At 38.7% G+C, this 15,840-nt stretch overlaps 1 protein-coding gene across 2 annotated transcripts in view; it reads left to right on the top strand.

Moving 5' to 3' along the window:
- The window catches only part of EXOC2 (exocyst complex component 2), a 137,364-nt gene extending 127,426 nt beyond the window's left edge, over nucleotides 1–9,938 (top strand). The window contains exons 25-28 of one of the 2 annotated variants that reach the window (XM_075052051.1): nucleotides 534–656; nucleotides 2,975–3,036; nucleotides 4,873–4,932; nucleotides 7,146–9,938. In XM_075052051.1, coding sequence (XP_074908152.1) covers nucleotides 534–656; nucleotides 2,975–3,036; nucleotides 4,873–4,932; nucleotides 7,146–7,239 — 339 coding nt within the window. In that variant the 3' untranslated portion in view covers nucleotides 7,240–9,938. The remainder of the gene's footprint in view (nucleotides 1–533; nucleotides 657–2,974; nucleotides 3,037–4,872; nucleotides 4,933–7,145) is intronic. The other variant, XM_075052050.1, reaches the window with a different exon arrangement.
- Nucleotides 9,939–15,840: the final 5,902 nt, after the last annotated feature.

Genomic DNA, 15,840 nt, shown 5'->3' with positions numbered 1-15,840 from the left:
GAATCTAAATGAAAATCCATTCCACCACCATACTCTCAAACCCTTTCAAAGGCTTATCTCTGCCACAGAGCATAAAGACACTAGCCATTTGACAGTGGTCACATATAAAGGATTCTAGAAGAAAAAGCAAAATACGTGGGTAAAAAGTGGCTGAATGTGTAATTGTGTCAGTTACACAACCCTGAATGAAAGGTACTATCTACAGAACAGCAGTCTATGTACAACCACCTGAGTACCTGCATCCATCAGCTGGGAACACATTTTGAAGTCCAGCTGCTTTTAGCCATTGCAAGAAAGTTGTTGTTGTCACACATCATATAACTAATGTTGCTATTAACAAGTGATTGGTCAAAGCAGAGGGTAGCATCAAAAGAAATCCTTCATATTCCAGTTGTTCTAAAATTTTTTTGTCCATTGATAAAAATGAAGTGGTCCTTTCAATCAAGTGTTTAATGCTTTTTACTGAAATGTTATTGCAGAAAACATTTCTGTTATAGCTATTGTGTTCATGATTCTTCTTTCATAAAAATCAGGTGTTTACCATTTCCAAAGACTTAGTTCCTCGGGTAATGTCAAGAGTTGTAGAAGCAGTCTCTGAAGAACTGAGTCGACTGATGCAGTGTGTTTCATCCTTCAGCAAAAATGGAGCTTTACAGGTACCTGAATACTTTGTACTGTCAAACATCTGAATCTAGAAAACTGAGAATAAGAGAGAGGTATAATCTGTGTGTATGTTGGATCTATTGTAGCAATGAGAGCAAGGAGATAAAAAGGATTAGTATACAACCTATTTCAGATTTATTGATGAACAGCCTTTGGGGCACTGCTTCTTGGGTTTGATTATATTTCAGTATTGCCTTTGTGTCTGAGTGCATAAAAGGTTACCTATATCCTATGAGATAAAAAGCATCATAATGGTATCTGAAATGTCATTAAATATTGTCTTTGGCCTGTCATAAAAAAAATATTTTAAAAGAAAAAACAATTTTATGGTATTTTGAGATTTTTAAATCTTGAAAATAGGATGTGGTAGGCTCTTGCAAGTTTTTGCAAAACTAGTCACTTGTCTGTTATGCTGTTTCTACATTAGCACTTTGTTGCAGCATAAGTAGAACAGATACTTTTATATTGCCTTCGTCATTTACAGCTAGATTGGTTGTTGTTCTTGCTATTGGGTAAGTTTTAAAGGACTCTAAGAAAAAAAATCTTTTTTTAAAAAATCCCTTTGAGTCAATGATTGCTATGGCTGTAACTGGCAAGAAGAGCAAACTCCCAATTTTCATTGTACATGACAGCATTCTTGCATTATGATGGGAAAATAATTATCCAATTGCAAGCCTTATTTTCTAATTGCTGGTAGTAATTGCATTGGACAGAGAATTAATGTAGGAAGATCACAGCCAAATAAGATTGCCTGCCTATTTAAAACAAAATCAATGAATAGCAACAAAGCTACCCATATATCATTTTTGACTAGACAACCCACAGTATGAACTTGCTACCTAAACCCATGATTGAAAGGATTTTCTGTCCTTACTGTAAATTTGTCACTCATGGTCATGTTCCTCTGAACATAGAAAATCCTGTCTGGCAAGACAGCAGCAGCGTGAGAGTGATCTGAGCGTGGTGAGACTGATGAAAAAATACCCATTCCCGAAGAGAAGCCTGAATCTGTATTCCCACGTCCCATGACCCACAGTTTTGCAGGGTTTGCCCTTCCACCATGTTTATTTAAGCTGTGGTATTTGAGAATGTCACACTTCCCCATGGTACTGCTACCTCCTAAAATGTAGGAAAGACTCCAGAATCTTATGTGTAGGACTTCAAAAAGTCCAAGGCCGTTCATCTTGGAGCACCATGCAAAAAGAGGTGAAACATCCTGTGGTGAGAAAAGCATGTCTTATGAGTTTGAAATTGGTGGGTGGCTATGTCCTATTTTGTGCCAGAAGGTTCTGGCACTAAAAAAGCATAAAACTCAGCTGGCTTCCTACCTAGGGGAGAGATGAGGGGAAGACCTAAAAGCCCAAGCCTTTCATTAGAACTGGAATTAGATGTCTGTGTTGCATTATAAAAAGTTTCAGTTTGGAAGATGAATGTCGTATTAGTTGGGGCTAAATGTAAATTAGTTTCTGTAATGGCTGACTGGATTAAATTTATCTTTATGATGAACAAGAATGGAATATGAATTTGGATGAAGTTCACTTTATATTTTTAAATGAAATGACTTAAAGTATTGATCACATGCAGAATGTTTCTATTTCATATAAAACCTGTGATGGTAGTGATTGCTTTTCAAAGACTAAAGGATGATCTTTGAGTTCATTCTCCACCATAGTTTGCCTAGGTGAAAATTAATACCTAGACACACAGTACAGTGCAGGAGTAAAATCCCCAAGCTTGTGCGCCCACCAGGTGACAGACAAGAAGCAGAGCACAACCATTCTACTTCCTCATCTGATGGAAAAAAATAAAATTGACAGGAAAACCAAGAATAAAATGTGTATTGACGGATTTTTTTGTACTGGTGTGTTTCCTTCCTCCCTGGCCAAGCCATGCTGTGAGAAGTTAAGCTCACTGTATTTAATTTAAAAGAAATAATAATACAGGCAAATTAAGGTTACGTCCTTCTATCTTTCTATCACAGTGCAGAAAAGATGGAACAGAATTGAAGATTTATTGCTGTTGCTGAATTATTGTTACTGAGAGACAAACCAATGTTTTTAGACTGCTACATAGTGACAGTACAAACAGTTTGACTTGAATCAGAAGTATGAAATTGTTCCTTTTAGTAGTCTCCTGACATAGCAGCATGGTAACGAAAAATACAGGAAACAAACTGTTAAACGCCAAGGCTGGTTACAACTGCAGCATGCAGTATAATTGCCTCTAAAAAAGGTGAAGCTTTGGGATACTGGTATTCACTTGATGAAAGGACATTGTGTCATTGTTTCAGTATTTGTATTTCTGTCTTTAGGCAAGACTTGAAATCTGTGCGTTGAGAGATACTGTGGCCATATACCTAACACCTGAGAGCAAGTAAGATGTGCTGTAATGTCTGCTTTTTCAATGTAGTGGAATCCTTGGTAAATATGCAAAAGCACATAATGTAAATTAAAGATTAAAAATTTTTGCTTCAAATAGAATGTATGATATACTAGGTAAATATATGAAAAGCAGATTACTAGCAAGGTTGTATCAGTTGAAAAAAATAATTACTTTTTTGGTTTTTACTTGAATTTTTAGACACAAATTAGTATTTGCCACTCAAAAAAAAAAAAGTAAAACTTAAGAGCAGTACAGCTGCAGAGTAAAATGATGCTAAAACAAGACAAAAGCAGATGTCACTTATCCTTTTTTTTCACAGCAATTGCATAAAGCACACAGCAAAGAGCCTGCCAGACACATCAGAGAGGCTACAGAACCAGACACTGGCAGGATCCCTTTATAGGGATACGGAGAACTAGGGCTCTCCACAAGCTTGTACAATACTCCATTCCTTCTCCACACACCTAATCAGGGAAAGTGAATTCAGCTTCACACTGTCTCTTGGAATGAAAGCCTTCAAAAGGCTTTCAGCAGTTTATTTTTTCTCAGTGAGGTGCAAGACCAAAGATAAATAGTGTGAGGGACACTCACACATTAATATAAAGGAAGAAAGAAGAGCATTAGCAGCATCAGTGGTTGATACAGTAAACACAGACTATGATAGCTGTCAGCAGTTTTGAGTAAAGTTGATTGAAATTTCTAGGTGGTTATGTTGGGGATTGGATATGGGCAGGTTCATTCATTATTTTAATTACCTACACTTTTGTTAGGATTGGCATTACACATGCCTGCAGATGGCAATTTGATCATCTTGCCTGATCAACGTTTTGTAGGAGACATTGCAGGGCTTGAGGGCCTAGTGTGTCTTCCCAGTGTCACAGATAGTGTTCTGTGGTGTCACTGCATTCCGTTTCAAAAGACTTGCTTCCCTATCCTGAGTGTCTGATAGTGATGAAGACCTCTAAATGAAAACTACTTGGCACTGGCTCAAATTTGATAAAATGGAAGTGGTATTGGCCCTTATCAGCAAAGGGGCAAAGCACAGTGAACCCTGGAAGCTGGAGCTTCATAGATGCCTCTCTGTTCCTGGACTTGTCACTAGTCGTAGTTGCCACAAGTAACCATGTTAATCTTTTGCTGACAAGATTGTACTAATCTGTGCAGGTCCTGCATCGTTCCCTCCACTTCTCTTCGACATCTGTTGCCTAGAGAGGGGTGGAAACCCCATCTCTGAAATTACTCAAAACTTGACTGGATGATGCCCCAAGAAACCTCCTCTGACCTCAAAGTTAGCCCTACTTTGAGAAGGAGGTTGGGCCTGAAGACCTCTGGAGGCCCCTTCCAACGTAAATTATTCTATGAATCAACATTACCTCAATGCAAACCTACTGTAATTCTCTCTGTAGGCCCCCTTCTGTAGGGGAGAATGCAGTGACCTGTCTACTGAGCACAGAAAGCCAAAATAAATGTTTTATCTGTGCTTCATACTCTGATGGTCACTTAGTTTGAGGTGAAAGGCAGGCTGGCAACTGTCTGTAATTCTTGAAGAGTCCAGGATGTCAAGCACAATCTCAAATCAGCTGCTGATTTAACATTTCCTGTTGATGTATGGGTATATATCACATCAGGAGTGTTAAGAGACCTGCTTGAACCCATGATCACTTTGTTCAATTTGCACGAGAATGTCAGGTCTCAAGTTAATATTTTGTTAATTTATTGAAATAAGAATGGATAAAATATGGCATATCTCCATGGAATTTATAGAGAGAAACTGTGAAAGCTGAGACTGGTACCAGTGGAATATGAGTATTTTTGCTTTCCTTGCAGCTCGAGCTTTAAGCAAGCTTTGGAAGCTTTGCCTCAGCTCTCAAGTGGAACTGACAAAAAGTAAGTACAATACACATTCTTGTCTCTTTTCTGGTCTCTAGAGCCATTGTTTTTTACTCTTGTATCAGAACTTTGTTATAAGAGAGTTAATGTTCACTGTATTTGACCTTTCTGAATTACAGAGCAGAAGCCTCTTTGGACAGAGTTAAGAATAAGCTAAGTCCTTGTTCATCATGACATTAAATTATACAGAAGAGCCAATGGCTTTGTGGCATATCCCTCTTGCCCATCCTAGTCTTATCAGTTCAATGTAGTTTTGTATTTATTTTTTAATTTCAGTCTGTTTTAGCCTTCCTTGTTAATCTTAAAGTTTCTGTGAGGTCCATTGTCTTACTGAATTTGGAAGCAATAAAAAAAAATGGTCAAGGAACAAAGTCCAAGCTTTTGCCAGCTGATATATGGGGAACTCTCAAAACTGGCCTGTTTCATTTTAAAAACAAGAAAGAAGGGTCTGTGGTTCTTACTTAACATCAGAAAGAGTAGTTTTGGGTTCCTCCTTCCCCAGCATAGCAACCTTTGACAACCAAGCTGCTTTGCTGCATCCAGCTTAGTATTTGGTAGTCAGTTTTACAAGCATAGTTTAATAAAGAGTAGTATGGTAAAACTAGGATGGATTTGTAATAAGTATATTAGTATAAGTATAGATGTTTTGAACTTGAGATGGGTACTATGGTACTTTCAGGAACTGAACTGCATCAAATCAGTTTGCACTTAACAGTCAGAATTTAGAATATTTTGTAGACACATGAAGAGACTGTTTGTGCAGCCTGTGGTCTGCGGACTGTGCCTTCTTCCAGATGTCCTCTGTCTATTTATTCAAACCTACTCTTCCCCACAAGAAGTCTCAAGATACCTCCTTGCCTCACTTACTCTTATGCTTTATTAAAGATAGGAATCAGTTTTGAGTAAGGAGAGTTCTTTCAAGTCAGACTTTCCGAAACACCTGTAGAATTATTTTTTTTCACTTAGTCACAAGCATTTGAGCTTCATGGGACAGATGAGAATCAAGAACTGCCTCATTTTTACATCTGCCTCGGCGTTCTAAGCCCTAGAGGGTACAAAACTTGTTCTGTTTCCCAGGGCATTACACCACAATTGTCATCGTTCCAGGCAGCTCGTTGTAATCTACACTTATTTGTGTAAAATAACACACAGTTGTGCACTGATTTAGAGCTGTTCGTTTCTGTTCATTCAGTCATTACTATGATACCAAATGATGAATGTGGTCATAGTCATCTTCCAGAGGACCTGCTGAGGAAGCAGATGCTGATTTTTGTGGTGCAAGTTGTTGTTCTTGGGTTTGTTTGGGTTTTTTTTTAACATACAGTATAATTTCTTCTGTGATTGGCTGTTCAATAATCACGTGTCGCTTGTTTTTGAAATAGAGCAAAAAGTTCGGAGAACACATTCTTCCCTAGAATATGGGGAAAATAAAACGCATGGGCAAGACTGTAGAACTTCATAATGCATCTCCGCTATTACAATAAATATCTCCTACAACAGAACCATCAACACCCTTGGTCCTACACCTGTAGTTTGTGGATTATTATAAATATTATCGACTGCACCAAGTACCTTCTTGGTAGCTATGTAGATGTAAGCAAACCATTATTACATGCCAGAATGAACTCATATATAGTTATCTATAAAGGACAAAAACACATGGTTGCCAGCGAATTAATGTTTCTCCTAAAACAGTCATACCATCTTTGATTTTTCAGTCATGATACTTAAGAGAAATCTACGAAATACCTTCCAAAGACAAGTTTGAGAACTAAAATTTGCAATTCAGCTACACGTGAAAAGCCATAGCCTTGATAAGGGATACTGGTTTTGTTGTACATGGTCTGTCAGTTTCTGGATTTTCCTTACAGAAGTATCTTAGGACGCTCTCTACCAGTCCTTTTGCCACTCTGTTTTGCGATATGTTTCTCTCAAGAAGATGGTCTTTATCTGGAAGGAAAGCCATATAAAAGACTATTTTATCACCTTGATAAAATCTCTGTGGCGAAGTCCTTCTCTGGCCACAGATCATCCTGACACACTTAGTATACTTCTAAATATCTCTAATATTGAGCTATTTCAATAGATCCAGTTTTAGGCCCTTTATTTAAGCAGACAGTGTACTCGAAGTCACAGACAGAATAGCCAAAACTTTGGTGATTGTTCCCATTTCAAAATCTGCCAATGTTGTAACTATTTTCTTTTTACAGATTACTAGAAGAGTTACTAAACAAATTTAAAAGCAGCATGCACTTGCAGCTGACCTGTTTCCAAGCTTCTTCATCAGCAATGATGAAAACATAGACAATGACACAATGCAGGCAACTCAAAAGGCGAATGTGCTTAAAACATCATGCATTTTTTCTGTACTTCTTCAATTCCTTTGAAGACTCTGAAGAAAATAAAAGGAATTTCACTGAAAATGAAATTATGAGATACAACTCTTTGAGTAATGGTATGGGGTATACTGCTCAGTGAGACTTCTGGTCATAAATACCTTGATAAAATGTTTTTTTTGTCTACTGTATTTCATTCTGTGGAGGGGATTAAGCCAATTTTGTTTACATACGCTCTTCTTGGCTCTATGTTCATAAAGAAATATTCATTGCTGTGCTGCAAACTCAGTTTCATTTGTTAAAAAAAAATTGAAATGTATTTTTACCAAATGTCACCTTAAATTTGAGTATTACTCATGTTGTTCAGTGTATCAATCTGTTAATTTCTAGGTGTAGAGTGATACTGATGTGACTGGAAGACTCAACTTCTATAAATACAGCTGACTAATAAATGTTCAGATAAAATATGGAGAAGGACACTGCTTCTTTTGCATTTAAAATTTACCACTTTTTTTTCCTATTATCATCTACAGTTTTTAGTGGTTGTAAGTCTGATTTCTTGGGAGGCTTTTATTTTCTTGCTTCTTTTTTAATTAAACATGTTCCTGCCTCTTTTGCTTCTCCCTTCTGTTGGAATATTGATAATAGGCTTCACATTTGAAAGAAGCTCTCCTTTCATTGGCAGTTAACAGAAAAGCATTCCCAGTTTATAAGATTAGTAAAAGTTTTCAAAAAAAAAAGTTCAAGTGAAATATTCTTCCGTGTTAAGGAGTAGAATAGTTAATAGCCTCTGGCATAGTCAGAAGTAAGGAGGAGCACAGTATGTCATTGGTTTTGCTGCTTCCTTCTTACTCTTGTCTGTTCTTGTTCTTATAGGCTTACTACCACTGTCTTCCATTTTGTTAGTCCTCTTTTCACCACCAGTTACTGAATTTATGTGGAGGGGAATAGTGATTCAGGAGGAAAGAACAATTTTGCTGACATTAAGATATAGTTACACAAAGATTAAGAACTGTTTTCCCAACCGGCAAGATTTGACACTGACTTTCATTTGGGGACTTGATATAAGATGCAGGAAGCTATAACAAGAGAGCAACTAATAGAAGTGGTCTTGTTTTGGGGGGTGAGGAGTGGGTTTCATTTTATAGCTGAAATCATGACTTGCAAGTAAAGCATGCAGTAATAAGTATTATTTCTGTGTTTACAGTCATTTTGAGTGGAACTTTTCAGAAGCAGTGCACTGAGTTTTCAAACAATTTTTTAATGTCAACTGTTTTATTTTGCCAGTTCAGTTACATGCTTTAAAAATACAGCATACAGTTCCTGTAATATGAAATACTGAAGAAACAGCTTGATGCATGTGTATTTACTCGTAAAAAAAATTGTGTGTAAATAGCAATAGCATGTTGAATGGAAGATTGAAACTTCAAATATATGTCATTATTGGATTTCAGGGAGTATCGTTAAACAGCTGCAGCAATGTTGTTTTGTTAAATGTTATCCATTCTGAGCTGGTCATAGTCTCAACTGCTGGCATTAACTGAAATAGTCATCCAGTTAGCTCAATCTGTAAAGGATTTCTCTTCAGAATAATAAAATATTAAGGAAGATGGTCATAAGCTCTTCTTGAATTCCTCACTTTCCAAGAAACGTGATTTCTTTATGAATTTTGCAGGTTTGCATTTTCTACATTTGTATCAGACATGTTCCTAAGTATTGAAAACATATTTTATCATCTGTACTGAATGAATGTATATCCAGGCATCTCTTTATTGTAACGTCATTACCTTCTGTTACAACAGCTTGTTGCTTGTCTTTAAAACATGAAGTCGGATGTTTGTGTTTAGTTACCTTTCTGAAGTAACGCTTCAGAGCATGTCATTGACAGCAAAGAGAATAATGTATAAGGGATCAAAATATTACTTGAAATCAACCTGATAGGAAATAAATGCTCACAGTCAAGTCAGAGCACTAGATTGCAATAAATCCACTTGGTGGAATTAAGGAAGTCAGTGAGCATCATGTCACAACAGGATGTATTGGAATCCCTTTGTGTGGAAGGAGATTTGAGGCTGCTGAGACTTCATAGCCAACATACAGCAGACTGCAGTTCCTCTGCAAAGAAGATTAAAAAAAAAACCAAGAAGTGGTCAGTGCGGTTTTTGAAAAAAAAAAAAAAAAAAAAAACAAACTTGTTCAAAGGTACAATGAGGTTTAAAAAATATTATTGGAAGTGGAAAAAGATGGGGAGACCACACCAAAATTCTCTGCAAGCCCTAACTGATTGTGTCAAGAGAGGCAGCAAGGAAATCAAAGTAAGAGAAGTGAAAGGCTCTGACATTTAAAGTAAAGGTAAATGCTGAAAACAGTGCAAGAGAAAATAAAGTGAACTATTACATGAACTTTGAGTGACTAGGAAAATCTAAAATCAATACAGACTGGAAAAAAATGAAATAAAAACCTGGAGAGCTTTATTTCTCATTTAAGAGAAAAATTTGGGAAGTCATAAGGCTGTAAAATATATCTTGCTGAAAGTAGGTTAAGACTTAGAAGAAAATTCAACTGTAATATGCTGTGTTGAGACATTCAGCCTCTAGAGATGTTGAAGCATTCCCCTGTTACTGTATTTTGAACATTTATTTTGAATAGTCGTGAGTAGTTCAGGAGGTAGGCAAAGAAGTAATAAAAAGCAAATGCTGTATCAATGTAATGGGAGGGAAGACACATGTAAAAATATTTAAATCCCCCAGTAAACTGATGGGGGAAAAAATAGGGAATAATTCATTACATACCTGGGTGTTACCTTAATTAAATAGATCAAATAAGTAGCATGAAACTGAAGAAATCCTGCTCCTTCTTGCCCACAAAATGTTTCTTTTTTAAATTGATATTCTTTAAGCACATTTCATGAACAAATTTTCTAGAGTCCATCATTGTCGAAGTTCACCACCTTCCTATAGCTTTTAAAAAGCCACTTGGAGAGTTTAAAAATATAAAAAGAACCATAGTCCTGCTAAGTTTCATGCATGTGCTGAATTTCAGGCACGTGAATAGACATGAGACTGCTTGCTCAGAAGATCTCCTTCAGATGTTGTGCGCACGTGCCTGTCTTTTGAGGATCAGGGAAGTTGTAATGGGCGTTCCATGCCCTTGCATCTTCCTAGTTGCATAAAAAGACCCAGGACTCCAACCAGTTTAATTTCACTGTATGGCAACAGAGAAGGAAATGAGAAATCCGTGCTTTGAGTGCTGCAGTGTTATGCTTTGTAGGGGCACTTTTGGCTGCAGTGGTAACGTGTGACCATTGGCTTGTAAAAACAGGTCCAGTCTCCCAACCTTTGCCAAAGCTATTGCATCTCCCTGAAGAGAGGGTACTTTATGTTGAAAGTGAGATTTTTTTTTTGTTGTGCTGGGTTTTGGTTTTTTTTTCCTTTCTACCCAGACAGCCTTTTGCCATCCAGAACCAAGGAAACATTTCTGAAGTAATAGCATGTTTCTGTGGCTGTATTGGTAAGTAGAGAGATGCAGATAGAATAGAGCCATAAAAACTAGCATAATACTGTACAGAGCATGGAGCTGAAAGATCAACTTAGTTATTGCTTATTCTGATTCTACTTTAGTTAAAAATACTCTTACGTATGTTCGGAAAGAACAAGAATTGATTGTTGATATAGAGGAAGGTGTAATGGTGATTTAATGTTTAAAAAAATTGCCATAAAAGAATTTCATGGAGCTCTTTGACTGCTGAGCCAACTAATGACATGCAGAAAGTCCCTCGCCTGCAAACGTCTAACGCTTGTGCTAGGCAAAGCCCTAGGAAATAGGTCATAGAAAATACACACAAATTTAACTCCTTTTTAACTTTAAATGCAGTGGTAGGCATTTTCTGTTTCTAATCCAAGAGGAGGTAGAAAACTGTAATTTCCTGGATACAATTTTGGCCTTGTGAAGAAGGAAACATCAAGACAAGAATCTTTTGCCATGGTTACACACAATCATCAGAGACAATGCTACACCGGGGAGTTATACTTCCAAACCTGCTGCCAGACCGTATTTAAGTCAACTCTAGCCAGCTTCTTTGGACCTGTCCTGCTAAAATACTCTTGAAGCTCTGTGATTTTCCTGAAAATATTAATTGATACAATATTGATTGTATCAGTGGATGCAATACTGATCTTTGTGTCCAAATAGCTGTCTGGACTCACTAGCGATGAGGGGGTTTACATGTTCTACACACTATAAACAAACTGCTATTTTGCTCTTTTTTTGGTCTATAATATCTCTAAAAATGAGAAGGAAAAGCTTGTTAACCTCATCAGAATACATCAAAACTGAAAAATGAATGCAGTGCTTCTGCTGAAGCCTGAGATTCAAAATTTAGATCTGGATCTTTAACATTGTAAAGCTTTGGCTCTCTTGATCTGATTGATCAGGTGCATCTTATCCCGGGACAGAAAGAGGGACCCTTGAGGTACATCACATCTGCAATCTGTTTCTGACTGTTAGGAATTGTAGTTCCTGTATGGCACTTAAAATTTTAGCATCAGTTAGGAGTTAGTAATAGGCTGTGACTACTGTCAAAACTGGTAACAGCACATGCATTATTTAACTAGTAAGACACAAATATGTTTTGAATTAGTCATGCTTCCAGGTAGGTTGAAATACTTGGGGATTTGTTAAATGTAATGATAGACTTCAAATAGGACTTTGGTCCTTTGGTCTCTTGGCATTTCTGGCCTAGCCATGTACCTGAAGGAGTTCTGGGTGACAGCCCTTATCCAGAAAAAGAAAATAAAATTCATCGTAACTTGTAAATTTGCTTAAAAGATTTTTAGGAGAGACTCTGGTGGTTTACAATTCAAGGTGGGCAGGGATCCTGTTTGAACATTTATCCCTAGTTACATTCCAGCCTGTCCATATACCATAAAGAGATGGTTCAATTTACCTGCTCTGTCCTCATTAGCAGTTTTCCTGTTCTTCTGTGTTAGATGTTAGTATTAAGTGTGGACACGTTAGGATGGTTGTAGAGTTAAGACTGCTTTTGCACTCTTGACACACGTGACATTGTTTCTTTTAACATTGTTAAAGGAAGCCATAAAAAATGCTACATGGTTAGTTATAGGCAAAAATAATTTTGCAGGAGCTGTGTTAAGTGTTAAGAGTATTTTGGCTTCATGTGGTTGACAGCTTGTTTTCTGACTTTGCAGTACCTCCTAGAGGTTTTTTTGGCATGAAATAAAAGGGAAAACTGGGAATAACAGGGAACACAGTTTCAGTAGGGAACATGATAGCCATTTCTGTATTCACCTTTTTTAAGTTCTGTTTTTATATGGTGCTGCCATAGGTTAGAGATTTGTGCAATTCAGCTCCCTTTCTCTTTGTGCTGTTTGAGCTTCAGAGCTCTAAAAGCTTGTCTTTAATGAAGATATTAAGAGGGCATGTCCAAAATGGTGTATTTACTTCAGAACAAGGTGTTTATCATGTAAATTATATACTTCTTTCAGTATTACTTGACAGCCCAAGAGGGCTTTCAGTTGGAGACTCATCAATGCACCCTTGAAGTCCTTTAAAATGCGTGTTGGTGAGTAACTTAAATGACACAGTTTGCGACATTTGTCATTACACGGAACAGTACGGGAAACTTTGCTGCTTTTGGAGTAGCAGCACTAACAGATCTGCTGTGGTTTATTTGGGGGAACAAACGGGGGGGCTAGGGGGTCTCCTTTATTGCACCTAATTTTTTCTAGTCTGAACATCCAAGACAACGTCCATGTTCCTTTTCTCTCACGCCCGCACGATTTAAAGGCTTGTAGTAGATTTTGTACAAGCAGCCCTCCTTGAGGTCAAGACCAAGTAAGGGAAATCTTCAGCCAAATTCCTTTTGAATTGGAAAATTTAAACAACTTGAGGAAAAAGGAGTAAGACAATGGAAAGTGGAATCCAGCCTTATTTGTAACAGATGCTATTAACACATGCTTAGTTTTATAGCCTATTTTGGCACCCTTTCGCCTCTTTCTTCTGAAATAACTGTAGTATTAAAAGTTCATTGCCAGTCCCAGGCAAAAGCGCCTAAATAAAATGGGCTGATAGTCTCAATATAGCTCATTAAAAATGCATTCAATACAAGTTAAGGATTAGGAATTATCTTTTCCTTCATTCCTGAAATGGGCTTGGGGTGCAGGTAGGGGGAAGGACAACTTTGCTTAGCACTTCTGTGCATGGATGACACATGTGCAGTGAAACTAATGCAGTTCTGATGTGACTGCAGCTAACCAGGAGGCTCTGTGTAGACTCAAACCCGAAGCCCAGCACACCTAGCTATTTCTAGATATGCAGTGATCTAGAAGCAACCACGGGAGTCTTCATTTCAGTGGCAGGGGGGTTCATGCTGCAGTACTAATGCAGCAAAATTCTTGTGGCCACAGATTCTGCTTCAACCAAGTGGAGTACATCCCTCTCTTTTCTTGGTTCATAAGCAGATTTTTAGCACAGAATGTCAAATCAGATAATTTATAAAGTAAAATTAGCAAAATGAGACAGTCTTCCTCACTGCTCATTACTCATTTTTTCTGATAAATTTCACTCATTTAACTAGATTGTACTTCTGCTTGCAGAGGGGCTTCCCCTTCCAGCTTATCTTTTTAGATATTCAGCAGATAATTAAAATTCAAAATGTTAACGGTGCTACTTATTTTTAGAACCTGACTTAAATATGGGCAGACATAGTTTTGAAAATAAATGGAGCCATTGGGGTAAAAGATGTTGGTAGACACCTGTTGTAACCCTCTTTGGTACAGCCGGTGCAGGGAAAGGAATCCCCATCCATCCCTGTCTCTTCACACATCTCCACCCACCCGTGCTGGAGAGCAAGAGAAGGTGATACTTCGGTGCAGAAGGTGAGATGATTCTCTGTAATAATTAAAATGCTATAAAACTGAATAAAACAAGCCCCTGCCAAATTTTTCTGTCTTACAAGGATAAAATCTCTTCTACAGTTTGAAACTTCCAAAGTCAGCAACACAACTGGCCTAATCCTGGTGCAACCTCTGAGGAAGATACCTCTTGCGGGCACGGATTACCCTGGTGCAGCAGCATTGCCCAGGTTGTCCTTTTGGGGCATTTATTTAAGTGTTGTGTCAAACAGGAAAGCTGATTTCTAGCTCATATAGTCAGTGACTGCTTTACAAACCCAGGTGGTTCATGGATTAGTTCATGAGCAAAATACACAATTTTTCTGAGGGTCCCACACTTGTGAATATTGAATCTCTTTTTTAACTTCGATAAGCTCCACTCCCTCAGGACTCTGTGTGCCAGTACAATATGTTCTGTATGTGTATTTTTCTCCCCCTAAGAGTACTCGCTACACAGACCCATCCGAATCATGTTAACCCTACCATACTTCAATCCTGCCTGCAGTTGAGTACTGCCGGTTACCTACAGCCATCCTGATCACACCTGAGATGTAACTGCAGCCCTGGAGCTCAACTATCCTGTACCCTGCTACAAACCAGGAGCTCCACATAGATGCCGCAGTCTGGGTGTTCAAGACAAGACCCTGGGTAGAGTATAGGGTCAGGAAGAGGACCTCTGGTTTTGTGTCCTCCCTTGCCTTTCGCAGCCATGTCATAGTGCCTCTGCTGTAGGTTGTGCTGGGGTAGGGAGTCCCCATCCTCACGGTTTAAGATGTGCAGGGAGGACTTAAAGGTTTCTTTGGTCAGAGAGAAGGAGCAAAGTGGTGTTTGATTGCCTAAAGTGAGAATTAAGGACAGGGAAAGACCTACATTTCAGTTTTGAAAACTGCTGAAGTGGTGTGGCTAAGGAATGATTAAAGATGAACTTCTCCCAACAACTCATGTAGGTGCCTCTTCAGGCAGCTTATGTGCTCGAGACGAGGAACATATGGTCCAGAGCCAGATGGGTTGAGAGCAGCCCTGCTTGAGGTGGGACAAAGTGCCCGAGGCTCCCCTCCTGGCATGAGATCGACCTCGGTGCCTCCCCTGTCATCATATGGATTGATGCCGGAGCAGACACATGAACCTGGAAGTCCTTCTTGAGAAAAGTCATGGTACTTCTGGTTGGCTGACACATGGCAAGCCTTTGACGCTTCAGTGAAGGCAGCATTGCTCTAACTCAACCAATACCCTCATGTGCAATCCATGAGCATATTGAAAACTCAATTTACAAAATCCAGCGTAGCTTCTAGTAGCACCCTGGGCTTTTGATCTCTGGTTCCTGATGCATTTTGCAGGGACGAACACCAGAACCTGTGAAAGCCAACAGACGCTGCCCATCGGCTTCGGCAGTCCCAAATTCACATGCCTGGTGCTAGCTAAATTCAATAGCAGAGCTGTCCCACCAGGTACGCCGGCGTCTCCCCAGGAGGTGCGGAGCAGGGGGTGACTCACCCCGCGCCAGCCGGTGAGTCAGTGCCAGCGGCAGGGATGGAAGTGAGATATCAAAGCCCTGGGCCTCTACTCTACCCAGCAGACCGCACCCTCCAAGGTTTCCTGCCAGCGGTGAATTGTGTCAAGTTTTATCTGCAAGACGGGTTTAAAAGGAAAGAGAGAAA

The sequence above is a fragment of the Buteo buteo genome, chromosome 20 (assembly GCF_964188355.1).
Source record: "Buteo buteo chromosome 20, bButBut1.hap1.1, whole genome shotgun sequence".
NCBI classification, from domain to species: domain Eukaryota; kingdom Metazoa; phylum Chordata; class Aves; order Accipitriformes; family Accipitridae; genus Buteo; species Buteo buteo.
This window is presented reverse-complemented; position numbering and strand designations above follow the sequence as displayed.